General features: G+C 53.6%; 2 protein-coding genes across 3 annotated transcripts in view; both read right to left on the bottom strand.

Annotated features, from left to right (window-relative positions):
- BSN (bassoon presynaptic cytomatrix protein) overlaps positions 1–1,215 on the bottom strand; it is an 87,291-nt gene extending 86,076 nt beyond the window's left edge. For both annotated transcript variants that reach the window (XM_064724476.1, XM_064724477.1), the window contains exon 1: positions 973–1,215. In XM_064724476.1, the coding sequence (XP_064580546.1) occupies positions 973–1,133 (161 nt within the window). In that variant the 5' untranslated portion in view covers positions 1,134–1,215. The remainder of the gene's footprint in view (positions 1–972) is intronic.
- Positions 1,216–3,650: 2,435 nt separating this feature from the next.
- On the bottom strand, positions 3,651–24,765 carry TRAIP (TRAF interacting protein). The gene is made up of 15 exons (XM_064723615.1): positions 24,224–24,765; positions 23,070–23,127; positions 21,768–21,851; positions 17,814–17,853; positions 15,117–15,244; positions 12,118–12,212; positions 11,440–11,553; positions 10,445–10,532; positions 8,841–8,930; positions 8,544–8,632; positions 7,696–7,851; positions 7,447–7,495; positions 6,801–6,926; positions 6,222–6,272; positions 3,651–4,892 (listed from the first exon to the last, which is right to left on the bottom strand). Exons 1-15 carry the CDS (start codon positions 24,319–24,321, stop codon positions 4,758–4,760), a joined length of 1,401 nt encoding a protein of 466 aa, XP_064579685.1. The 5' UTR covers positions 24,322–24,765; the 3' UTR covers positions 3,651–4,757.
- Positions 24,766–24,852: the final 87 nt, after the last annotated feature.

Here is a 24,852-nt window from a genome sequence, read left to right as displayed (position 1 = left end):
ATCTCTTATCCCACACTCACTTCCGAAGTATCTCCCTCGCAGCTGGCGCTGCCTGGCAGAAGGAGAACGGCTCGGTGCAGCTCCCTGCGAGGTTTTGCACCGATGACTCCTGGCAGGGCTGCATGTCCCTCCTGTTACATAACGACCTTTCCCGTTTGGTGCTGGCTCCACTTGGGGTGGCCACGTTTGGGAGTGGTCACACGTGGGGTGGAGACGTTTGGGGTGCTCACATGCCCCGGTGCTCTCAGCCGTGTGCTGCCAGGCACCATCCCCCCATCCCGACCAGACCCACCAACCCTGAACCACCCTCCCTTCTCCCTATGCCTCCCCATTTGCTGCTGGACCGGGCAGCACCCCGCTTTGTCCTGCCCCCCAAACACGACACTCCTCCCCAGCAACTCCATCCCTGTCCCACACCCAGCCCCAGATCGCAGCTTTGCTCTCCCCAGCACCCAGGGGTGTCCCGGAGCTGCCAGCTCCCCTGGGGCTGCACCTTCCAGCAGTGACCTGCCTCGGGAGCCTCCATCACCTCCCTGAGCCCAGTGTACCTCCCTCACCTGCCTGCTCCCTGCTGCCCACACCCCACAGCCGCCCCGTCTGTGCCCTCGGCTCGCAGTCCGTGCACACTCCTGTCTGCCCTGCCTGCGCTCGCCCGCAGGTGCCCCACAGAGCGGCACCCCACGGCAGGAGCCCCACAGAGCGGACCCCCACGGCACCTCCTGCCCCAGCCAGCCCTGCCCGCCCCACAGCAGCCCCGATCACAGCTCCCCGCCGCAGCCGGCACCGCTCTGCCCTCACCCGACACGGCCGCAGCTCCTGCCCGCGTGCCCCCCCCCAACACCCGCACCGCCAGCCCTGCTCCCCTGTGCCCACACCCCCACCCAGCCGTGCCCCGCGCCCTCAGAGCCCCCCGCAGCCCGGAGCCCGCGCCCGACCCCGCGCCCCCCGCCGCTCCCCGCCCCGCGCTCTGACCTGGGCCCGGCGGCGGGCGGGAGCTGTCCGCCGCCGCCCGGTGCTGAAGGCGGCTTGGCGGCGGCGGCGGCGGGCGGCGGCGGGGCCCCTGCGGCGGCGGCGGCGGCGGGCGGCAGCTGCCCGTCGTCGCCGCCGCCCTCCAGGCTGGCCTCGTTGCCCATGTCGGGCCGGGCGGGACCGGGACCGGGGCCGCTCCCTCAGCGCAGCGCCGCCCCCGCCGCCGCCATCAGCCCCGCGCCGCCATCGCCGCCCGCCCGCGCCGCCCCGCGCATGCGCTGCCTCCGCGCCCGCTCGCGCCGCGGGCACGCGCGCGTTCGTCCGACCAATCGCCGCCCGCCCCGCGGGGCCCCGCCGGCACGTGCCCCCCGGCCCCGCCCCGCCCCGCCCGCCGGCCAATCGGCGCCTCGCAGCGCCGGCGCTCGCGCCCGCCAGGCGGCGCCACTCGCGCTCCCGCGCTGGCCGTCAATGAGCGGCCCGTCTGCCGTGACGTCACGGGCCGGCGGCCAATGGGCGCGCAGTCCCGCATGAGGTTACACGCAACAGCCAATGAGCGCCCGCTCACCCATGAGGTCACGGGCAGCTGCAGGATGTCACACACCACTGACCAATGAGGTGTCCCCTCCTTCATGAAGTCATGTGCTGCTCCTGGAAGTCACAGCCTGACAACCAATGAGCACCTGCCTCCTCCATGATGTCAGAGGCTGCTCCAGAACATCACACCACATCGGCCAATAAGCAGCCCCCTCCTCCATGATGTCATGGGCTGTCCAAGAACATCACACCCTGCCAGCCAATGAGAATCTTGTGCCATTGTGAGGTCATGCACTGCCTTGTGATGTCACACTCTGCCAGTCAGTGATTGTTGTACTCCCTGTCAGGTCACAGCAGCCCTGCAATGTCACATGCTACTGTGCAATGAGCACCCTGCTACCTCATGACATCATGGCAGTCACTCTTAGCCAGGCAATGAGAACATGCCTCCCTGTGACGTCACAGGCTCGCTGATGAGGCAATGGAGCCTCAGCCAATAACGACCCTGTCCTTCTCACGGCCACCCAGAAACCAGCCAGTGACAACCATTGCTCTCCTATGACATCACAGGCTGAGCCAATGGGCTCACACACTGGCCCTAAGCGCCAGTCTCAGCCAGCCAGCACCGCCCTTTCCATGAGGTCACACAGCACTCAGCCAATGGCCACGCTTCCTCCGTGTGACGTCAGAGGCTGCCCATGACGTCAGAGAGTAGCAGTGCCCAGCACCGCCGGGACTCCCTCCCGTCCCCACCGCTAATGAGGGGCGCTAATTAACGGTGCCGGTCCCCGTGGGCGCAGGGACGCCCTGCCACCGCCGGTCCCCTGCTGCCACCCTGCGGCTGCCACGGCCCGGGCCCCCCCTCGGGGGACCCCAGCGGGGACCCAAAATTGTCCCTGGGCGCGCCAGCCCGGGCGGAGCCGGGCCCGGGCCGTGCTGGCGGCTGCTTTTTATGGGCTGTGAGTCAACTCACACGCGCTAAATCCCAAAATAAACGTGAAACTGGGTCCAGCCTCACCTCGGAGCGCACCGAAATAGAAACCGGCTCCAAGGAGCCCCAGGAACAGGGACCTGAGCGCCTTCCCCGCCCCTTCGTTAGCCCCAGCCCAGGGAAGGGGATGCTGGCGCTGGAGGTCACTGCTGTCCCCCGAGGAGCAGGGGTGGGGTGCAGAAGGTGTAACACGGGAGGAAAAGAGCTTTGGAGGATACGAAAGCACTGAGTAAGAGAATAAAACAGCTTCAGTTCTGGGCAGGGCAACAGATGTGCAATAAACCAGAACAAAAACACATCAGAAACAAACCAGGAGCAGAACGGCTATGGAAGGTTAAAGTGCAAGAATAGATGAGAGCCAGGACTTAGCAGGCGGCCAGGACATACACAAAGTTTGGTTTGTTTGGATTTTTTCCTGAGGTGACGTGTTCCCCAAACACAGGAGACTCAAAACATCCACCTTGAACGCAGCAGAGGTTGGAGCAGCTGCCAGCAGCAGTGCTGTGCAGGCAGTGCCCAGACAAGGCACTCAAACTTGAGATTAAACTTGCCCTGCTATCAAAACAGCCCCAAAACCCTTCTCAACCCCAGCACTGCAGGCTGGCATCTGTTCTCCCATTATGGGCAGACACCACACCTGCTCTCCAGCACCCCAGCATGGAAGCCCATGCTCCCCACCAGCCCCACACTGCCTTCTTAAAAGGGTCTTCCTGATCTGGAGAGATCCAGAGCAAGTCACATTTACAGGCATTTGACACCTACCTCAAAGGGACAAGGACAGCAGGGTCTCTGCAGACCCCCACCCAGGCTTCTCCTCTGCAGAATGCACCTTGCTTGATTAAGTCCCCCCCAAGCTTATTTTTCCAGCCCTCTGAACCCTCTCTCCTGGCTCCTCCAAACTCTCCCCTCATTCCACTGCATTCTGCAGTCAGCCTCCGGTGCTGCAGGTGGGACACAGCTCATGCTCTGCAGGGCTGTGCCTTGTTCCCTTCCCTGGGGATGGGCATCACTGTCCCCTTGGTTTCACCCCACCCCTGTCCTTCCCTGCACAAGGGGCCTGCCACCCCAAAGGAACCTGAAGGGTTGAGCACATCCATCACCCCAGCTCAGACCTCCACCCTGAGGTGCAAGAGGCTGGAAAATGCTCAGAAGCCAGTTGTGTTAACAAGTGTGCACAGTAATATATTTTATTCCCAAAAAACATGTTTTTAGCCAGTCCAGTAATACAAATTTGGCCTGAAGCAGCTGGAAATAGGAAAGGTCAGATTTGTACAGGAGAGGGCTTTATGAAGTGCCTCACCACATCTGTTCCTTGCAGCTTGGACAGCCCTGCTTCACGTGTGGACCTCCTGTTCCACGGCTCCAAGCTGAAGAACCCAGACATGTTCAGCCCCACCAGCCTCCCCCTCCCCTTCATCACTTCTCCAGGCCATTCCTAACCCTCTCATCACAAGGTAGAACAGTTACAAAACAATAAAAATACTCTCTTATTAAAACATAGAAACTAATAAACAAGTTTCACACCCACACCTGCCAAGCACAAAGCTCACACCAGCACACCCTTCTCTGCTTCCATGTGCAGCAGGAATGCCCACCCCAATAGTTTCCTTCCAGGTCAGTAGTTTCAGTGCCAAGCCTGCAAGACCACTCTGGATTTCATGATCCAGAATAGGGCAACACAGTTCCCAAGTCCACCTGTGGATCTCCCCAGCCCCAACAGGCCTGTGGCTGAGGGAAGGTGTTCAGTTTGATGATGAATATACAAACATCGACAGCCACACACGGTGCTCTACACACTTCTTCCTCCAGTAAAGTTTCTTGGAACTATTCACACCAGGCATGGAGCTGGTCCAGGTCCCTTCTCCCTGCTGCTCTCCAGACTGACATCCCAGACACCTCCCTGCACCTCCTGCTTGTGACTGCATCCAGCAAGTGCAGTTCCACCTGGTGCCAGAGAGCCCAAAGCAGCAGCAACTGCAGAACTCTGAGGAGGCCAGAAGGCAAGAAAACCCTGTTAATTCTGCATGAAAAAATGGATGAAGGAATGGTAAAATGAGGGTAACTCAGTCCAGGCATTAATTAGCCAGAGGCTTGGCCTCCAGAGGCTTGCTGCAGGGGCAGGATTCTCCCCAGGGCAGCATCAGTGCTTTGTGAACAGCACCCCAGGCACTGGTGGCTGCACATTGCCTCGTGCCAGGCTCTGGGCAAGCATGCTCTGCCCTGCAGCCTCTTCTCCAAGCCTCTCCCAGGAAGTCAGGGGCTCTCATAGCAGGAAAGTGTCCATTCTGGCCTGGCTGCTGCTGCTGCTGCTGGAGGAAGGTGCAGGAGCTGCAGATGCTGGTCTGGAGACCTTCTTCTTGCTCCTAACCTGTAATGGACGGATTTCTGCCAGGTTTGTCTGGAGGTAAAACTGTCAAGGAAAGCACAGATTGGTGCCATGGGAACACAAGTGATCCAACACCTGCTGCAGTCCAGCCTGAACCACAGGCCTGGGACCCAGCCATACACCTGCATCCCTGAGGACAGGATGGGCTTTGCTGCCTTCTCACAGGAGCAGAGCTCAGGCACACGCCTGTCCCACGTGTCAGGGAACATTTCCCAAACAGGGGGTTTAGACTGGGTATTACAAAACATCTCTTCAAGCATTGCAACAGGCTGCCCAGGGAAATGGTGGAAGTCCCTGGAAGCATTCAAAAACCATGCATGTCACAGACACATTTTATAAAAAATCCTTTTGTTAGGATTTTTTCTCCTGAGAGGCTGAGAGGCCTCAGGAACAAAATGTAAACAATGGTTATCTGCTGCTGTGGAATGCAACAGGTGCATCTGTGATTGGTCTCATGTGGTTGTTTCTAATTAATGGCCAATCACAGCCAGCTGGCTCAGACTCTCTGAGAGTCGAGCTTTTGTTATTCATTCCATTACTTTTCCTTTCCTTTCAAGCCTTCTGATGAAACCCTTTCTTCTATTCTTTTAATATAGTTTTAATATAATATATATAATAAAATAATAAATCAGCCTTCTCAACAGAGTCAACATTCTCATCTCTTCTCTCATCCTGGGACCCCTGTGAACACCACCACACATGCAGACAGGTTGGTTAGGGACATGGGTTAGTGGTGGGCTTGCTAATGCTGGGTTAATGGTTGGACTCTGATCTTGGAGCTCTTTTCCAAATTAATGATTTCATGATTCTATGCTATTCTCCCGCACATAAACCAGCATTTTAACAGCATATCTGTTTGAGTTGCAAGTCCTCCTGAGCCAGGACACTGTGAGGTGAAGGGAGAGCAGCCAGAGCCTGCAGCCTCCCATGGCAGAGCAATCCCAAGGCAGGAACAGCTCCACACCTGGGGATGAGCTCAGCCCAGCCACTCCTCACCACTGTGGAGCAGCAGCATCCCACAGAATGAAGGCTCCAGCTGCACAGGCTGGCAGGCACACAGCCAGGAGAGGCTGTGCTACACTGCTGCTGTTAGATCTCAAGGGCACAGGCAGTCCCTGAAAATTGCACTGATTTCTAGCTGAGGCACTCCTCTGAACCAGCCACAAGTACTCTCAGCAAGTTCAGGACCTTGATGCCTTTGCTGAGCTCAGATTTGTTCAGAGAGAGCTCAGATCATTCCTTGTGGATCCCAAGTCCATTTTTTGTTGAGACCAAAGAGAAGGATCAGAAATGAGGTGCCCACAGCATCAGTAGTGCCACACAAGCTGCAGGAAAGGATACTGGCTCTATGAACTTTGTCCTGCCTCCCATGCCATCGTAGCCCATCCTCACCTAGGAGAGAAAACAAAATGAGCCTGGAGCAGCACACAGCCTTGGCTACTTCTCCTCATGCTGGGTATGGGGAAGGGGGAGTCCTGCAGACCAGAGCTTCCGGAGAAGGGTTAAAGGCACTTGGAAACACTCAGTACTTGTGCTAGAGTTCTCACTTTTGAAAAAAAACAGACCCATGGGTATTCACAAAGTTTGGGAATATTGGGCACTTTTTCAGATAAGCAAACCAAGGCTTAGGATTTTGTCACTGGGAGTGAGGAATACAAGGAGAATACCCTAAGCTCCAAGGAGGTGGAGGAATAGGACATTGAGAGCCACTTAGTCTGCTGCCAGGAAAGGAATGAGCATCTGTCATCCCTGGAGCTCTGCAGGACTGGGAAGTAGCCAGGTTGTGCTCTGAGATTTATTTTCCACACACTGAATGTGGCAAGGTAAAAGCCTCATTCACTTTCTCTTTCAGGGTCAGTTCAGGACAGAGGTGGCAGTGCCAGCCCTGGGCACACTCACCAACTGGACAGTCATACTTACAGAGCCCGTGTTCCTGTGGGAACCCAGCACACCACCCGAAGATGGCTTCTTGGAGAGAAAAGAGTTCCTGATGAATGCTGGCAAGAGTCCTTTAAGAGCATCATCCTCCAGATCATCTGCCCCGTTCTGTCCCACAAAATAACAAGAAAAGCTCTTTAACCAGCACAATCTGCTGAATGGAATCCACATTCAGGCAGCACTGATAACACAGACAGCTATTCAAGGTAATGGTTACTGCCATATCACATCAGGTTGAAAACCAGCAGCTCCCAACCTCCCACTGGGGCTTATGTGGAGCAGTGCCCAGGAGGCAGGACACTGCCACCAGCAAGCCTGGGCAAACAGCCACCTCAGCTGACCCCACAGCCCCTGTGGTCAGCTCCAGTGGTGCTTGTGAAGCACATCTGGGGCACAATCATCAGCAAGCATGTGGGTCCCCACCCTCCCTTCTCCTGCCCAGCTCCAGGAGGCCTGAGGCAGCAACAGTGTTTCTAGGAGACCATCAAGGAAAACACTTTGAAGCACAGACTGGTTCTATAGATGGGCCAGTCTATGGCCACAAGGGAGAAAATAGATTCTTTATTCCAAGCTTATTAACAGCAGAATCAAAGAGGCGACACAGAAAAATCAAGATTAGTCCTTTTACCTCCACTGCTTCCTTCAGAACTTTCTTCGCCAGATTTACCACGGGAGGCCTGTAAGGAGCCCAAGGAGCAAATCAGCAGAGATTTATTGTTCAAATGGAGCTGGCAAGGACAGACAAGGCCAAGCAAATGACGACAAAGCTTGCAGCACGCCATCAGGCAGCTGGAGAGCTATCTGATCTCACACAGAAACTTCCAAAGCAGTGAGACTTTGATCTCCTTTAGAAGCAGAAAGAGGAGGGAAAACTCACGGCTTTTTATCCAGCTTCTGCCTTTTTGCAGGGCCGAGGGGAGCTGTGCAGGGCTGGTGTTCAGGGGTGGCCACATCGAACGTGGCATCCAGATTGATCTCATCGCTGTGGGCCGGGCGGTGGAGCTTGGGATGCTGCAGCTCCATGGGAGCAGGGCTGCAAGGCAGGAAAAGCATCAGCCACTGAGACATTGCCTCATCCAGGGGAAGGCAGAGCTGCACCCCATGACACTGAGTGCTCAGACAGCCCCATTCTGCTTGCACATGAAAGAAAGGACAATCTGAACCCCAGAGTTTAAATTCCATGTCCCAAATTATTGCTCCCCCTCAAATGCTGAGTGCTGTGACACCAGCACCCAGAGGACAGGAACCACACTGACACACTGCTGCTCTGTGCACACAACCCAGCTGTCTCTACTCGGCCAATGGCACAGGCTCCTCAAGAAAGGCTGGATAAAAGCAGATGTCATTTCTCAGGACAGATTCCTCTGCCTAGCTGAGATCTTTGGTCACCATACACCAGTGCATGCTCATCACATGGCCAACTCTAAAGCCACAAGAACAGCAGCTTTAGGGGTGTTTCACAGGCAGGGCACAGTGACAAAGACTTTTTCACAACCCAGGCCATTCCTCCACCCTCTCCTGACCCAAACCCTCAGAGATTTTCTCCACTTAAACCAAACATCATCTCATCAGCCACAAGAAAAATGATACAAGGAACAAAACCACCATAACTCTGCAACACCTGCCAGACTAGTACATCTCTGCTTTCTCAGGTAAACTGTCAGCTCTGGCTTTGGGCCTGTCCCCTGCATGCCTGTACTGTGTGCGAGGATGCAGCTCACTAACCTTTCCAAGACTAGCCGACTGAGTGTTTCCCTGGTTACAGATGGGACCTTCAGAGTGTCCTGCAGGATGTCTATCTTCTTCTTCAAACTCTGGAGAGAAAATGGAAAGCAGCCAGTGAGATAAGGAAAAATTTAGCAGTAGATACTTTGCCCCTTTTCCATAAATCAACATCAGGTGGAGCTCAGAGGTAGGCTGGGAAATTTAGTCACTGAGCAAAAGCCAGCATAACTCCTGGCTTTGCAGCTGCAGACCAGTCTGCAGTAACTGGCAGCTGGCCATGAAGAAAGATATTCTCACCAAGATCTCCTTGTCTGCATTCTTCAGATCTTTCTGTGTGCTTTTTAACTCCTCCTTTGTCTTCTCCAACTCTGAAGTCGTTTTCTGCAACTAGAGAACACAACAGAGTGTGGGTTACACTGATCTGGGTAGGGGAACTGCAGAGCCCTGTGAGAGCAGTGTGCTCTGCAGCACATGCTGCTCCCCCTGTTTCAGGGCTCCATTTTCCTGTGTCAGTCTGACCAACCTCTCCTGTACCAGTGCAATCCAATCCCTACCCAATTCCACAAGCTGCCTGCAGAGGGATGTCCAGGGCTGCTTGCCCAGCATTTATGCCTCACGGCAAGAGTTTTTCACTGCTCTAACACTTGGTGGCTGCATTCTGAATTCCTGCAGGACTTTGGACACAGCAGAGCACAGGAATCACAAACCACAGGCTGGAGGATGGCTGTGCATCAGCAGTGCTGGCACATGGACAAGCCTGATTCAACAGGGAAGCATGCCAGCAGCAGGGGTCAGGAAGTGGCCTGCTACCACTTCAGACACTTCAGAGAGTCCAGGAGCCTGGGCCAGCTCACACTCTGTGGGTACAGTCAGCTCTCTGGCAGCCAAGCCTGAGCCCCTTGTGCACTGACTCGCATCCTCCTGACCCACGCGGGCCACCACAGCTTGGGGCTGACTCAGCCAGGAGCAGCCCAATTCCAGCAGCAGAACCTTGTGGAGGGGTTAACTTCTCTGGGGAGCACAGCACAGCAATCTGAAAACCTCCCTCTCCATTTGAGGGGACAGCAGCTATGGCTGAGTAACAGAAGTAGGCCAAATCCACCCACAGCTTCTCACTTTGTTGGCTTAGGCACAGGGATGCCCCAGGGAACACCTGTGCCTTGGGGAGTGAGGCTACACACATGCTTTTCACAGGGATGCACTCCCAGAACAAACACAGTCCTGCCTGACCTGAGCTAACAGAGCCCAGCCATGCCTGGAGCAGGAGGAGCACAGCAGCAGAGGCAGGTCAGCATCCCCAGGCTCTGCACCAGCTCAGGAGCAGCCCAGGCAGGCTCTGTGCAGGGCCACCTGTGTGTCCTCACTGTGCTTTGGGAAGCTCTCCTGCCTGGGCACAGCACAACGTGGGAGCCCTGGCCCAGTTCACTTGGCTGGAGGCACAAGGCTGGGTGTGATGGATGTGCCAAGCCAGGACTAAGCCCTGCTCAACCAATACTGGCTCCAAACCCCTTCCCACCTCCTATAGGGCCCAGTTCTGCAGCAGGAAGAGCTGGCAGCTGAGTGTTTAGCAGAGTAGCCAGATGAAGGAATTGCTAGTTCCAGAACCCAGTGGGAGCAGTGGAGCACCTGTGTGCTGCTGCCTTCCAGCACAGGCTCCCTGCCAAACTCTGCCTGGCTCTGCACATGCTGCCCCAGCACTGTCCCCAGAGACTGCCCTCCTGACAACAGCCCATGAGCTGTTTGCTCACCACATCACATCCTGACCCAGAAACCCAGCCTGGCCCTTCCACACACCTGTACCTATCAGCGTGGGAGGGGGTCACTGCAGAGGCCTTGGGCCTCAGTTATGGACAGGGATCTACAGACCAGATGTCACCCTGGCAACTCACACTCTCCTTTACCTTATTATTGACAGAAAACAGCTCCTTTTTCAGCTTCTCTGTCATCTCACCAGACATCTTCCGAGCCTCCTTCAAATTCTCATATTCCCTACAAAGAGACCCAAAGAGTCACACTGTTTGTAAGGCAGCTGAGCCAGAACTTCTCAGAGTCAAGCCAAGACCCTCAAATTGAAGCTCTGGACCTGCACAGCCACCAGAGAAAACCCAGGAGACACAATGCCCTTTAAGGAACAAAGAGGAGTGAGTGTACTAACACTGTCACACATTCCACTACACCATGGGGGAGAAAAAACCTGCATGGGGTACCCTGCCTGATTCCAGCAGCAAAATGGGAACCAGAGCCAGGGATGTTTTAGTTGCCAGTGAAAAAGACAGAAAACAGAGCACAGCCTCCATGCTGGCAGCAAACAGGGGACTTTGCTTTAAGTGACTTTTCAGAGACTTCCCACTACTGGCCATGCACATTCATTCCCAATTACACCACAGGGACACTTGCCTCATTACAGCTTTGTACCAAAGCTGCAGTTATTCAGCTGCTATCAGAACAGACACAAAAAAAGCTGTGTTTTTCCCCCAGCAGGACCAGATGGATATCCAGGTAGGGGAGGGCAGCAGTGGAGGCTTGCTTTGCCAGAGGCCACAGCTGCACAGTGCAGTGCTGCAGAGGGCACAACCCAGAGCTCTGCAGCCGCTTGCTTTCCCCTGGGCATGAGAGGAAAGCAGAGGGAATAATCATCATCACTTCATAGGTGCACTGACAACTCTGGAGACAGTTCCCATGGTGACACACATGTCACCACAGTGACAAGAGGAACAGTTCAGTGTGACAGGCTCCAAACTAGGTCCCCAGGATCTGTCAGTCAAAGCCCAGTGGAAGCCCTAAGAGGTGGTGAAAGCCCCACAGAGCCCATGTGCCTGTGGGTGCTCGGCAGAGGGTTCTCCCTGGGCACTCCCAGGACAACACCAGCCAGCTGTGCCAAGCCTGCAGCACCTACTTCTTGAGGGAGACACAGTAGATTGCAAGCTGCTCCACTGCTGCCTGCCCAACTCCCATGTCTCTGATCATCTCCTCCACTTCTGAGCGCTGGCTCTGAAGCAACAGCTCGATCCTGCACAAAAAAAAAACACAAACAAAAACATACCCTCAGCTCATGAATCACAAACTGACCTGGGAAAGAGACAAAAGCCCTGCTTCCCCCTCAAGGGGCTGGTGCAGCCTGAGCTTGTCCTGCAGGCACTCTGGGTGTCATGGGAGAAGACAGACAGCTGCCTCACCTCAAGCAGGGCTTTTCACTGGGGAAAAGCAGCACTGCTTGGACTAGAGAAGGGGCAGCTGCACACACATACTGCACATGGAACTGATGCCCAGCTCTTGGTCCCTGTGCTCCTGGGCTGGCATTCTGCCCCAGCATCCTCTGATAACAGAAATGGCACATAGCCATGCTCAGTGCACTAGAGACGAGGCCAGTACCCTGCCTTGCTGCTCTTTAATGAGAGCAGCTGTCTGCAAACAGCAGGGGCAGGAGGCATGCAAGGGCAGCTAAAAGCAGCCATTTCAAAGTTCAAGATGAGATGATCCAGCACATGCAGGTGGGTGCTGCAGCAGGACCCTGCTCCCCTCCCCAGAAACGGCAGAGGTGTGTGTGCAGCCCAGCCTGCACCCTGGATCTCACCTCTCCATGGTTCTCAGCTTGTTCCGCAGCCGGCGAGCCTCCTCCTTCGAACTTTTGTTATCCTCCTGCTGCTGCTCCAGGAATTTCATCTGCTTCTGCAGGGAAGCAAGCACACCCAGCCCGCTGTGAGGCTCCAGGGATTGTTGGAGAAACATCCCAGCTTACACGCACTGTGGGCAGCTGGGAGCACACATTGGCTGAATGCTCTCGCCACCTCAGCAGCCTGGGATTATGGAGAGTTGACTCCCTCCCACTGCACCCCCAGCTCTGCTCCCCATGAGCACAGCAGGGTCTCAGTGCTGATCACAAGGCAAGACTGGAGCTGATCCCATGTCACAGCCCCTCTCTGCTGCACAGTGCCCTGTATGCAGTGGTGACAATTTGTTTTTCAAAAGCAAAGGAGCAAGCAAATCTTGCTATTGCCTTTCCCTCCCTGCACAGCTGATTGCTTCAGCCTCCCAATTCTCCTTGTTATGAGCTGCTTAGAGCATAGATAGGGATGAGTGGGTCTCTTCTGGAAGACCTCAGTGAAACCAGACAACCCCCCGGGCACTTCTCTCACCTCCTGCAAGTCTATTGCAGCCTATTGCTGTCACAGGCATATTTTATGAAAAATCCTTTTGCCAGGACCTTTTCTCCTGAGAAGCTGAGAAGCTTCAGCTTCTCCCTGTTTTGCTGCTTTGGAATGTGATCTGGAGAATTGTTTACCCAGCATGTGAAATTGTTTTTACTTGATGACCAGTGACAGCCACCTGTGTCGAGGCTGTGAGCAGTCACAAGATTTTATTATCATTCCATTCCTTTCCTTTCAAGCCTTCTGATGAAATAATTTCTTCTATTTAGTATAGTTTTAATATATAATTTTCTTTTAATATAATATATTATAAAATAATAAATCAGCCTTCTGAAATATGGAGTCAAGATTCTTATCTCTTTCCTCGTCCTGGGAACCCTGCAAACACCACCACATATTGCCTCTCCAGCAGTAACACAGAACCTCAGCTGAGATGGAAAAGCACACATCTGCAGTGTGCCAGAGGATGGGAATAGCTGAATTAGCACCATTCTGAGGCATCTGTGCTGTCTAGGTTTGAGTGTGCCTGGGCACCTTGCACAGCAACTTTGAAAGGCTCTGGTTTCAGCACAGTGCTGATTGCAGGGAAAGGCCTGGCAAAAGATCATTGCCTTGTAAAGCTCTTTCCCACTCAAGTTCAAGGATTTTATCCACTTCCTGCCACAGAAACCAAACAGCTGTGAAACCACTGGGAAGCTGAGAAGGGACAGTGTTGCAGGCTCATGTGTCACTCTTGTTTAACTGGAGCCTGTCTTTGGCTTTTCCCTAACCAGAACTCTCAAACCCCAAGATCCTCACAGCAGTGTTCTGTGCCTGGTCAGGGCAGAGGCCCCAGCTTCAGCCAGCTTGAAACTGCAGCAAACTGGCAGTGCCAGCAGAAGACAGGCCCAGCTCACAGCCTTAGCCTGCGTCACAGCCAGTTAAGCCTGTATTTTCACTGCACAAGTTCAGTGCTTTAATCTTTAATGATGCAGTTTAAGACAGTGCTTGGCACTCAGCTGGGAAACCCCATACAGCACAGAAAAGATACCTCCAGGTCCCTAATCCTTCTGCCCTGCCCAGCTTTCATTAAAGGGACTTAAGCATACAGAGCGGGTTTTGCAACAGGGAAGATCAGCACAGAGCCTCCTCCAGAGGTGTCAAGGCAGGAAAACCCAGCACTGAGATGCTGAGTTGAGCACAAGTACCAGCTCCCACTGTCACAGTTATTTCTGCTGGAGGAGGGGGCATCCTGCCACTGACCTAGGATCACACCAGCACCTATGGCATGGCCAAGATCCAGGGTGCCTTTACATGAAAGTAGATTGGATATAATCCCATGGTTGGGCAAAACCAGTTGTGCTGGCCCACAGTGAGGCCTGCCTGGCATTAATTCCTTACTCCTTCTGCCCTAGTGTCAGGTAGATCCCCCAGATGCTCCCTCCCAGAAGAGCCCAGCTGCAGGAAGCATATAGCACAACAGCACCAGGACATGTCTACAAGCTCTCTCTGGGCCACTTGGCCTTGCAGGTCAAGAAACAGGACACAGTTTAGGACACTGGGTCAGACAGCATGGGAAGTGCAGTAGACCCTTATCCCACTTTCCCACTGCACTCACAACCTCACCTGCCTGCACCCCACCTGCCTGAGACAGGCACATCACCTTCACACAGCACAGAGTGCCCAGCCCAGCATCAAGGCAAAGCTGCTCCAAGACATCCCAATAAAGCTGCTCCTGGTCTTGCCCTCTTCCTCTTGCTGTTTATGCATAGTACATGACTACACACTGAGTCACTGCACACTGAAGCACAACAGGAATATTTGATCCCTGGACTTCACAACATTACTAACCTAACTGAGGCAAAGCCCTGGCAACAGAACAGAGACAGGAGAGTTAGCTGGATCAGATCCCACTCAGCTGAAGCCTGCAACTCCCCCTCCATATTTTTCAGTTTGATTTCTACCCCCGATCAAAGTAAGAAACTAATTTTCCTTGAATCCCACTTGGCCTAAACCCATTTCAGAAGAACATTCTACCTCAGGGAACCACTGTTTCAGCAACGGGGTGCTGGGGCTAGTTCCCACTCTAGATTCCTGCTACTACCTTTATGACCAGCACTGCCACTTCATTAGTGAGGCTCAGCCACATTCCTCAGGCTGGGCTGGCATTTCTCCCTCACCAGGGATACCACTACCTTGAGCTCCTGTACACAAACCACAGGCCTGTAGGCTTTTTATGCCTCTGAATCACCTCAGGCAGAGCACAAACAGGACCTCAAGTCCAGCAACAGCACTTGCTTCGATTAATCAAACCAAAATGAAAATCCAGGTACCAGACCCAAAATCCCACCAGCACAATCTCTTTATTAGCAGGATCTGCAGAGATCTTCAACAGAACTAACACTGACTGCATGATGGTTAGCCCTGCTTGGGACAGGACAGGTACCTTGAGAGAGGAGCACAGCATCTCTGTCTCTCCCAGCATCTTCTGGAGCGACTCTATGGTGGCATTGCGCACATCCAGTGTGTCCCTCAGCCCGTCCACAACAGCCTGGCATTCCCGCTTTTCTTTCTCTGCAAAGGAAGAAACAGAAAGGTCATGGCCTGGTAACCCAGACTCCAGTTGCAGCACAGCAGCACACAGACTGCTGGCAGGCTCAGCTCCAGGCTGCCAGGATTCGGCCATTCCTGGAGAGAGCCATTTCTCTAAGTGGCGTCTGCACCAGGGTCTGTACTGAGCAATTGCTTCTCTCAGTGCCAGCAGGCTTCAAGATTTCTTTACTAAAGATAAAAAATTCCCTTTAATAGCTTTCCAGCGCCAGCCCTGCTAGCATTAAGATGATGTATCTTAACTCTTGCGTTTTCTCAAAGCCAGGCTTGCACAAGGAAATAATTCCTCTCGAGTTACACCAAGCTGTCATAAAGCTGGAGAAGAGAGCTTTGTATCCATCCTCTCCACATGGAATCTTACATGTCAGGAACCCCTTTGGGGGCCACTGAGCAGCTGTATGCAGGGGTCCACCAAGCTGCTGCACGTGCCCTCACAAACCACAGCACCTACATCAAAGGGCAGCACCCTGGGGGCACTGCAGAACATGACAGCTTAGGTAGATTCCCCAAGTGCCCACTTTTTGCAGGTCACAAAACCTTTGCATCCTGCTGTCCCTCCCTCTAGCAATCCAGGAGCAAAGCACATGCCTCTCTGACCACCAGAAAGAAGGTGGTGGAAACCACCACCAGATTTCAATTTGTTTTGTGGAGACAAGGGAAGGACAGGTCAGAAAGCAACAATCACTAATCCTAACCCTAACCAACACTCACTATCAGGAGCTGCCAGACCAAGCAGGGAACAGCCAGCATCGTTGAGAAGCTCAAAGCAGTTGGGTAATGAGGGAAAGCAGGAACTCCTCCACCTAACCCTGCTGAGGGCAGGGTAAAACCTTCAGCTCACCATCTTCAGAGTCTTTGCTAAAATTGCCTGTGACTCCAGCCTGGCAATAGTAGAGAGCCAAAGAGTGCTTTTCCAAAAAGCTTGTTCTCCTTGCAAGCCATCCAGTTTCAAATTCTGCCTGCACATCCTGTGGGAGCAGGACCTGCAGGGAAGCTGCACTGTTCAATCAGGGAGTAAAAGAGCCATGTGGGACCGAGGAACAAGAGAGGAATGTGTTCCAGCAGAAGCATGCGGGTGGCTTCTCCGCTGATCTGAATAACCCTTCCCCACCAGAGGCAGTGCCTGGAGATGCTCCCTTGCATTTGCAGGGACTCCACACCCACTGGAAGAGTTAGGGCTTCCCCCTCCTCCGTTCCCAGCTGCCCAGAGGCAGATGGCAGGAATCAAACCCCTCCGTGCTGCAGGAATGAGTTTTCAGCTCATTCAGAGTGCCTCCCACAGAGCCTGCTCGGAGCTCGGCACCTCTCGAGCCATTTGCAGGCTGATCAGAGCCTGGCAGCTCCACAGCTCCTCTGCAGCACACAGAGCAGAGCACAGCTTCACATGGAGAACTTATACACAGGAACCAGCAGAGAGCAGAGTACCCACAGCAAAGGAGGCAGGAGGTGGGAAGGAGCTTCGCATTTCCAGTATGAAAAGAGAATGGGACAGGGAATGTCAAATCCAACCTTTACTCACCAGAAGCCGGGAAGATTAGCAGGCCTTCAAGCAGTTTTTCTTGGATAATATCCTAGCAAGAATCCCAGCCACCTTCCCCAGAAGATCTGGCTCTCTACCAAGTCACTAAACTCAACCAAGCTGGCAGGAGAACAGGCCTCAGAATAGAGACGTGCAGACCATCCAATTCTACTCTCAGGCTAAGGACCGAATCCTCAATCTACTGGCTATTCATGTCTGTCTCGTGCATGCAGGGAACGCAGAGGAAAGACAACTCTTGGGGCGTGGGTGAGCCCCCAGCATTCTTTAAACATTTTTTTACCCTTCTGCTAGCATGTTTTAGGATTTCTGTCACTTAGACTGACATTTTCCTTTTGCTGCTCATGACTCATGTTCTGATGACAGGCTGCCTACAGACGATGCTTAAAACCCATCGACAAGTCTCCAGGGCTTTTGCTTTTCCTGCCTCCCTCAAACATCCTCTAAAATTAAAGATGGGAAGATGGAAGTGCGTGCACACTGAACTCCGTCTGCTCTTCTCGCGACACATGTGGCACTGCAACAGCCAAACAAATCCAATGCTGCTTTTGGACACCACTTTCACCCTCTCATCTGTTGGAGGGAATGAGCCTTTGCCATATGCAGCTGTGAGTTTCCCAGCAAGCAAACCAAGGCTTTCGCTTTCAAGCCTGCTTCAGACAGAGCTTTGCTGCAATTCTCTAAGCTTGTGATCAGGAAGGGGGCAAAACAATTGCATCTACCTGTGTAAACTTGCAGTGAACTCCTGAGTTACAGCAGAGCTGGGCCAGGCTGTGGACTCAGGCTCTGTCATATAAGCTGTGCATCACTGTAGGTGTTCTCGCCTCAGGAAAAGCTCCAAAGAAGTTGCTCTAGTGAAACAGTTTGCAGCCTGAACCATGCCCTCAGCTTCAGAGAGGGCTGGCCTCTGCACAGGGGCTCCTCAGACCTGGCCAAGCCACCTGGCACAGGTAGAGCCCAGGAGCTGCTGATCCCCTGCAGGCTGCAGGAACTCACCTTTCAAGGACAGCTGGGCCTTCACCTTGTCCAGTTCATTCTGAAACACAACACAGAAAACCCCATTAGGAAACGTCCTGCAGAGATGCTTTCACCAGATCTTAAAAAACCCAAGAGGCTTCTCAGCAGGACTTTTGGACCAAGCAGGTCTATATCCCCTGAAGAGGGGGATATAGAAACAACAAGCACAGAGTTACAAGCCTGGATATCACAGGGAACGGAAAGAGCACCTCCAACTGGCATTCTTCAGGGGGAGAAGAGAGGATCGCAGCTTCATCTTAGCCTTGTCAACCTTGTGTTTCTCACACTGTCAGTCATCCTGTTTTAGCTGAATAATTTTGGAAGGCTCTCAGGGAAACACAGGAAGTCAGGCAAGAACAATTTTTATAATGTTTTACCTAAACAAGGCAATAAGGGAGGAATGTTGCCAGACTAACTGGATTACTGAGAGTTCTTTAAACTGAAGTGAACTTTAATCAGATGGAGGTGGGAGACAGGAGAGCACAGCCAGACACCTGAAAAGGTAACCAAGCATGCACTCAAACATGCTGACAGACACTGAAGTCACTGCAGTTCAGGATGCTGATATGAGCTAACAGCTCAATCGAATGCTGGAAACAGATCACTGAGAAAACAATCCATAACACACCAGCTGAGAGTGCACAAAATCTCCTGGGTACCACAAGGGTCTGAGGAACATCAACTATTTCTAACGCCTTCATCAAGGATCAGAAAGAGGCAGCAGATGCCCTGTAGTTTAAATTAGAGAAAATGAAGAGATATAATTTAACACTGGCGAATAGCCAAAGGAAATGTAGAGAGGTTAAAAAGAGAGGCTATTTATATCTGTATATATATATTTAAAAGAAAAACCAGAGAGATAAATATATGCAGGAAAGAGTCAAAGGAAGATGACTTAAAAATCTGTGTTAGAGAACTGCAGAGGAAAGCACATAACAAGTCAGGCAGGAACTGCAGTGGAATAAAACCACAATAAAATGCCAACACAGGCACACAAATCTGTGCAGCCCGGAATGCTACATGCAAATCTGAGCCGAGAATAGCACCAGCAGTGACCACAGCTCTGACAGGACTGGAGCTAGGGTTCTGCTAGTGACAACAAAGGCAGGAAAGAGAATGAGGGATGTAAAGCTTGGAGAGCAGAAGGGACTAAATGCAAAGCCTAGCAGAGCTGACTGGGACTTGCCCCAAGGGGCACAACTGCTGGAGGGCTAATGTGGAATTAACTCTGCTGCAGGAACTATTCTGAAGCAGCTTCCTCAGAGTCCTATTCAGGAACGATTAGTGGGCTCACAAGATGTGCTAATTTTCATGATAGCAAAGAAACCCTGGGCTACTTCAGGCAGCTATGTAACATTACCTCATTCATCAACTTAATCTGAAATCCCTCATCCTCCACCACAGCTCCTAAAAGCTGCTCCCAATTTTCTCTCCTCTGAGAGAAGCTCTCCTCTCCCTGCCAGACTGAGTAACAAGACCACATTTTCCCAAGATCAAACGAATATATCCTGACCACAAACAGACAGCTGTCCTCCAAGGCTTCTACCTTCCCCAGCAGGTTTACAGGCAGGAATCCTCCCCCCACCTCCTCTTCACCAAGCTGAAATCTCATTTGGAAGAATTCTGCAGTCCCCAGATCATAAGCAGCTCTTGACAGACTCACTGAGGTGTTACACTCCAAAACTCACCCTTTTCCTGCTCTGGGAACAGCCACATGGAGACTGTTCTGCTCACAAGGACCATCTTGAAATTCAGTATAGGCTAAACCCAGGTTCAGTAATGAAAGAAATGCCTGGACACTCAGCCTGTGCTCCACAGCTACTCCAGGGATGCAGGTTCCCCCTGGTGTTTCTATTGAAGTTTTAGCCTGGGGGTGGAGGAAAGCAAAACAGCCCCAGCATTTCTGTGACTGTAAACATTTCTGAGTAACAGCAACAGTGAGAAACAGAAACAAAGACAATTACCAAAGATAATTGGGCTAATTCTGCAACAACAGGAAGGGGTTTCAGATCATGAGGGAGCTCTTCCAACCACTTCACTGGGTGCCAAAGACTGGATCTCCAAAGAGAATCCCAAGCTTGTCACCCCAAGATGACAAGCAGACCACAGCTACACACTTTGCTCTCTAGCACATCCTTTTCATGGCAGGAGGCCAAATGCTCATTCCAAGACAGCTGTGGGCTGCACAGATACAGCTCCAGTTGATTACACAAATGATCACCACTCTATGCCCAAGCTCTTGGAGGGCCAGGCAGTGGTTCATCACAAACCTTGGATTTTTCTTTTTTTTTTTCTTTCTCAGGTGAAGTTGCTTCTGGCTGAGGATACCAGAGAGGTTCTTATCTCATCCTCTGAAGAGCCCAGGCTTGGCCCACCATGTGTTTGCTTTGAACTGGTGCCTGGCCAGAATCAGACACTCCATCACAGGCAGATCTCACATCTAGGTGGACATTAGTCCCTCACCCATTGTAAACAAGGCATCTGTGTTCTTAAGGAACTCCATATCTCCAGAAATGAGGCAGCACACCACATGAAACTGGTTGCAGCAGCCAGCAGCCTGTACAGTGCACACAGCAATGAATACCCACACAGGCTAATGATGCTGATTTACCCAGAAAAGTATTTGGTTCTTTCTGTTGGTGACCTCAGAGCCCTCATTAAGCAGGCTGTACACTGAGGCTAGATGTTGCTCTGACACATACACACAAGATTTACAGGAGCAGGAGGAGTTACCATTAAGCTTGTTGTGCAGGAGCAGCTCCACAGTCCTGCCCTTGAGCAAGGGAGCAGTTCTGCACAGCCTGCCTGGAGCAGAAGGCTGGGGGAACCCATTTTAGATCCTGGGGTGGGGGTGAGAGAGAACAGGAAGATTTTCTAGGGCGATTCTCTCCAGACAACCCATTCCGAGTCGCCCATCTCATTACACCCGTGGGAGCAGATCTCAATCCATACAAAAGGAAATGTATCTGCTGTGAGGGCACGCAGCTCCAGGGCCCAGAGATGCTCCTCCTCTCCTCTGCCCACTTCAGTCTTCAGATTTCTTACTGGTGATCTTGGAGAAAGACACTGCTACTGACATTCTAGTCTGGCTGGCTTTATTTTAAAGACATACAAAGTACATATAGAATTGTCATGGCAACTGCTAATTATGGTAATTGCTGCACATGCTGCTTCTAAACACAAGAGGGTACAAGCATCCCGTTATACCAAGGTCAACCGGCCACCCTTTTTTTGGAACAGATAATTCCAAGACAGAAGGAGCCCTGTTTCATCCACACTACACAAAGGAGAACGTGGAACAGCCACTCTGTGTTTATCCCTGCTCACACCCAACTCTCTGCACCCAAAGGTGGCACTTGCAGCACACCACCAGCATCCCAGCTCCAGCCAGGATCCCACCAGGACCCAACCTCCACGTTGTTCACTGCTACTGGTGTGGCTTCAGGCTGTTCCTTTCCTCATCTCTCTTGGGGAATCACCCAGCCCCACATCCTTCAGTCTGCACCTCCCTGCACAGAAGGTTCCTCCAATGGCCCCTTCTTTCCAGAGGGGTTAGCAGGGCTCACACACAGCCACACCACAGATACCAGCAGCAATTCACTGCATCTGGGATTTCCCTTCTCCTGCCCTTGGGAACAGCTCTGTACCCTCATTCCCAAGGGAGGAACAGCAGTCTGATGTGATGGTGTTGCAGGAGGTTTCCAGGTAAAGTGAGAAGCAGAAGGAAGAGCAGGAAGAAGAGGAGGCTCCTTGAGTCACCACATGGGGTTTGGTCAGAGGGAATGCTAAAGAGACTGATATACTTCAGGTCAGACACATGAGCACAGCAAGCTCCAGCTTGGGAAGCACCTGCTGGCAAAGGACCAGCAGGCCAGGCCACCCTCCCAGGAGGCTGAAGCACCACATGAGGAAAGAACTCCCCCATCAAGTTACCTGCAAGGTCTCAGCATCCGGTGCTGCTTGCTCGTCCAGGGTAACATCAAAAAACAGCTTACTGATGATGTGTCTTTTGCTGACCTAACACAGGAGACAGAAGAGTTTGATGTGCACAAATATGGAAACAACAGATATGGAAGACAGATGGAGGGGGAGAAGGTACTGTCTTGTGACAAGGCCATGAAAGGCAAATCAGATCACGTGTTTGACACCATTAGTGCTGATGCTCTGCTTTGGCTCAACAGCACAGCAGCAGACCCCCCACTCAGTTTCTGGCAGTGTGACTCCAGCCAAGCTCCTGAGCTGCAGCAGAAAGACTCAGACATTTCTGAATCGAGCGCAGTCTGTTCTCTGGCAGCTCAGCCCAAAGCAGCTGATGCTGAGCTAACATGATGCCAAATCCTAAGACAGAAGTACGTGCTGCTTTCTGCAGGCAGAAGGTGCTGTAATTGAATTTGATAGCTCTCCACACCTCCCCCATGCAGTTACAGCTTTGTGTTTTAAGTATTATATACAGTCATGACACCAGCTAATTGCATGGTTACTGCCACATAAGATGTTATTTCGCGATAACTCCATGGTAACCCAGAGATGTAAGAGGCAGAGAAGAACAGAGGGAATCAACAAGTCAGGGAAGGAACAAGGGCCAAGACCTTGAGAGGAGGAAAGAAGCACGAACACAGAATAAGCCCAAGCAGCAGCTGGCTAAAAATTTTCATCTGAGAGCGAGGAAACATCTCCTGCAGCCACCACGTGCCAAGACCCACTGGTGGCATGAAGGCTGGTGACACAAGGGACTTCAAAGACGTTCAGGTCTCAGTTAAGCCAATGGAAATGCAAGGCTCAGCCTCCTGTCTCAGAAGCAGAGCACATGCTTCCTTCTCTCCCCAGCCACTGCCTTTCTCAAGGGAGGGTCGAGTACTGCTCAGCCAGGAGGGGCTGTAAGGCCCACGTGCAGCAGAGCGGGCTGTTCACCTGACAGCAATGGGCTGGGCACACCACAAACACCACTCAGGTGCCCCATCAAGCCCTTGCAGCCTGTCCTATCATGGCAATACTTACCCAGCCTAAGGAAAAGCTCTGAAAACCCATAGACCCTTTTGAAAGGAGCTGCAGTGCAGACAGCAGCAGGGCACCCTCAGTCCACTGCAACCCAAAGGGCTGGGGAGGGGAGTTCCTCTCCTCTAGGAAGTCCCAAGTGACAGAAAGTCCCTTTGCTTTTTACCACAAGCCTTTCTGTGGCATCACCCCACGCCAGAGCTCCTTGGTGCCACAAGTGTGCACGGGGGATGGCTTTACCTGGTTCCTGCACTGCGGGCATGTCCGGCTAGGGGCAGTGTCAAACCACTGGAACAGGCTGAGAAAGACAAGGAAAACACAGTAAATCCTTACAGTCCTGGGGCACTGCTTCCAGGAGCCATGCCCCAGCTCCCCAGGAGACAGCAGGATGTGACTCCTCATCATAAAGCAGAACTGCACACCTTCAGTCCAGCGCTGCGGCCGGCAGGAGCTCCGTGCTCCACACGCATGCTCCACCCGCATCTCCAAGACAATTCCTGGCTGGATTTAGCATGTGAGCTTATCTTTAACAGGGCAGAGCTTTTGCAGAGCTCAGATCTCTCTGGGAGACAGGCACTGAGGAGCCACAGCTTTGCAGGAGCGAGTGGATGCACACAGGAGCTGCTCTATCACGCTGTGACAGCTCCAGCTCCAGGGCTGCCACTGAGCTCGGATCTCTGAGCCAGGGGTGCCGGGCCGGGCTCTGCTCTGCCGGGCTCCCCAGGACAGCTCCTAATGCATTCTGCAACCAAGCCATCACATCACATCACACTGGAAAGGTTTATTTTGGGAGCAGGTAATGATTTGGAGCTGGCAGGTTCCCTTTGGAAGCTCTCCCTGCTCGGCTGGCTGCTGGCAGAGAGCAGGCCCGAGCAGCACTGCTGAGTGAGAAGTGACAATCACACCCGTGCTCCTCTCCAAGCTCGTTAGCCAGGAAAGCAAATGCCCACCCTCTCCCCACACAAAGTTTATTTCCTGAGAAGAACCATTTCCTTTCAACAGAGTCCTAGAACAGCACGGAATTACCAGGGCACCTTCACCATAATCCAACATCACTCCCTCCAAACACCCTGTGACAGTGGCTCTTCCGGAGCAGAGAGCCTGCAGGCAGCACAGCGACAGAAGCACAGAATCAATTAGGTCGGAAAAGATCTGAGCTCATCGAGTCCAGCCTATGGCCGATCACCGCCGTGCCAAGTGACACATCCAGCCTTTCCTTAAGGACCTGCAGGGACGGCGACTCCACCACCGCCGGGGCCAGCCCGTTCACACGGGTGATCAGCACAGCCCCGCATAGCTCCGTGAGCTCCTCCGAGCCCTCGCCGGGGCCACACAAGGGGCCCGCGGCTGACACCCACGGCCCGGCCCGAGCCCCCGCCCGCCCCGGCGCTCACCAGGCCTGGTGGAAGGTGTGCCCGCACGGCACGGCCGCCACGTCCCGCTCGTTGTCGAAGAAGTCGGAGCAGATGGTGCAGTGTGCGCGGATGGGCATGGCGGGGCCGGCCCGGTGACCGGGGGCGCTCCTGAGGGTGGCGGCCCCGGGGCTAGAGCGGCCGCGCGGCCCTGCGCGGTTTAAACGCGACCGCGAGCGCGCCGCTTCCGGCCCGCCCCGGAAGTGACCTCGGGGATCCCGGGCCGGGACCAAGGGAGGGGCTGGATCGGTGGGCGTGGTCTGTGGGGCGTGTCCGGTGATAGTGGGCGTGGCTCACCCCGTGCCCCGCCCGCCCGGCCTGTGCCCCGCGGTGGCACCCGGGCTCCTTCTCGGGATCCATCCCGGGCTCCTTCCCGGCGGCGAGCGCTCACGGGTCCCGCTGCCCTCGCTGCCCGGGCAGCGCTGCCGTTTCCAGCCCGCCGCGTCTCGCTCAGCGCCGCGCTGCCGGCAGGCGCGGCCGCCCCCCGGCCCCACAGAGAGACTGGGCAGGCGGCGCTGGTGCTGTCTCAGTTTGTCCTCAGCGGGGTCTTTATTTGCCAGAGATACAGCGGCGGGGCGCGGGGCGGCGGCGGCAGCCGCGGGCAGAGCCGG

Source organism: Zonotrichia leucophrys, chromosome 12 (genome assembly GCF_028769735.1).
Source record: "Zonotrichia leucophrys gambelii isolate GWCS_2022_RI chromosome 12, RI_Zleu_2.0, whole genome shotgun sequence".
Lineage (NCBI taxonomy): Eukaryota > Metazoa > Chordata > Aves > Passeriformes > Passerellidae > Zonotrichia > Zonotrichia leucophrys.
Note: the sequence above shows the minus strand (reverse complement) of the source record. Positions and strands in the feature narration are given on the sequence as shown.

What these genes read in the sequence shown, in the direction of transcription:
- TRAIP (XM_064723615.1), bottom strand. Translation starts at nt 24,321, where the DNA reads ATGCCCATCCGCGCACACTGCACCATCTGCTCCGACTTCTTCGACAAC. An exon ending in CACACCTTCCACCAGGCCTG is followed by an intron (nt 23,128 to 24,223) that starts GTGAGCGCCGGG and finishes TGTCTTTCTCAG; the next exon opens with CCTGTTCCAGTGGTTTGACA. An exon ending in AGTCGGCTAGTCTTGGAAAG is followed by an intron (nt 7,852 to 8,543) that starts GTTAGTGAGCTG and finishes CCTGCCTTGCAG; the next exon opens with CCCTGCTCCCATGGAGCTGC.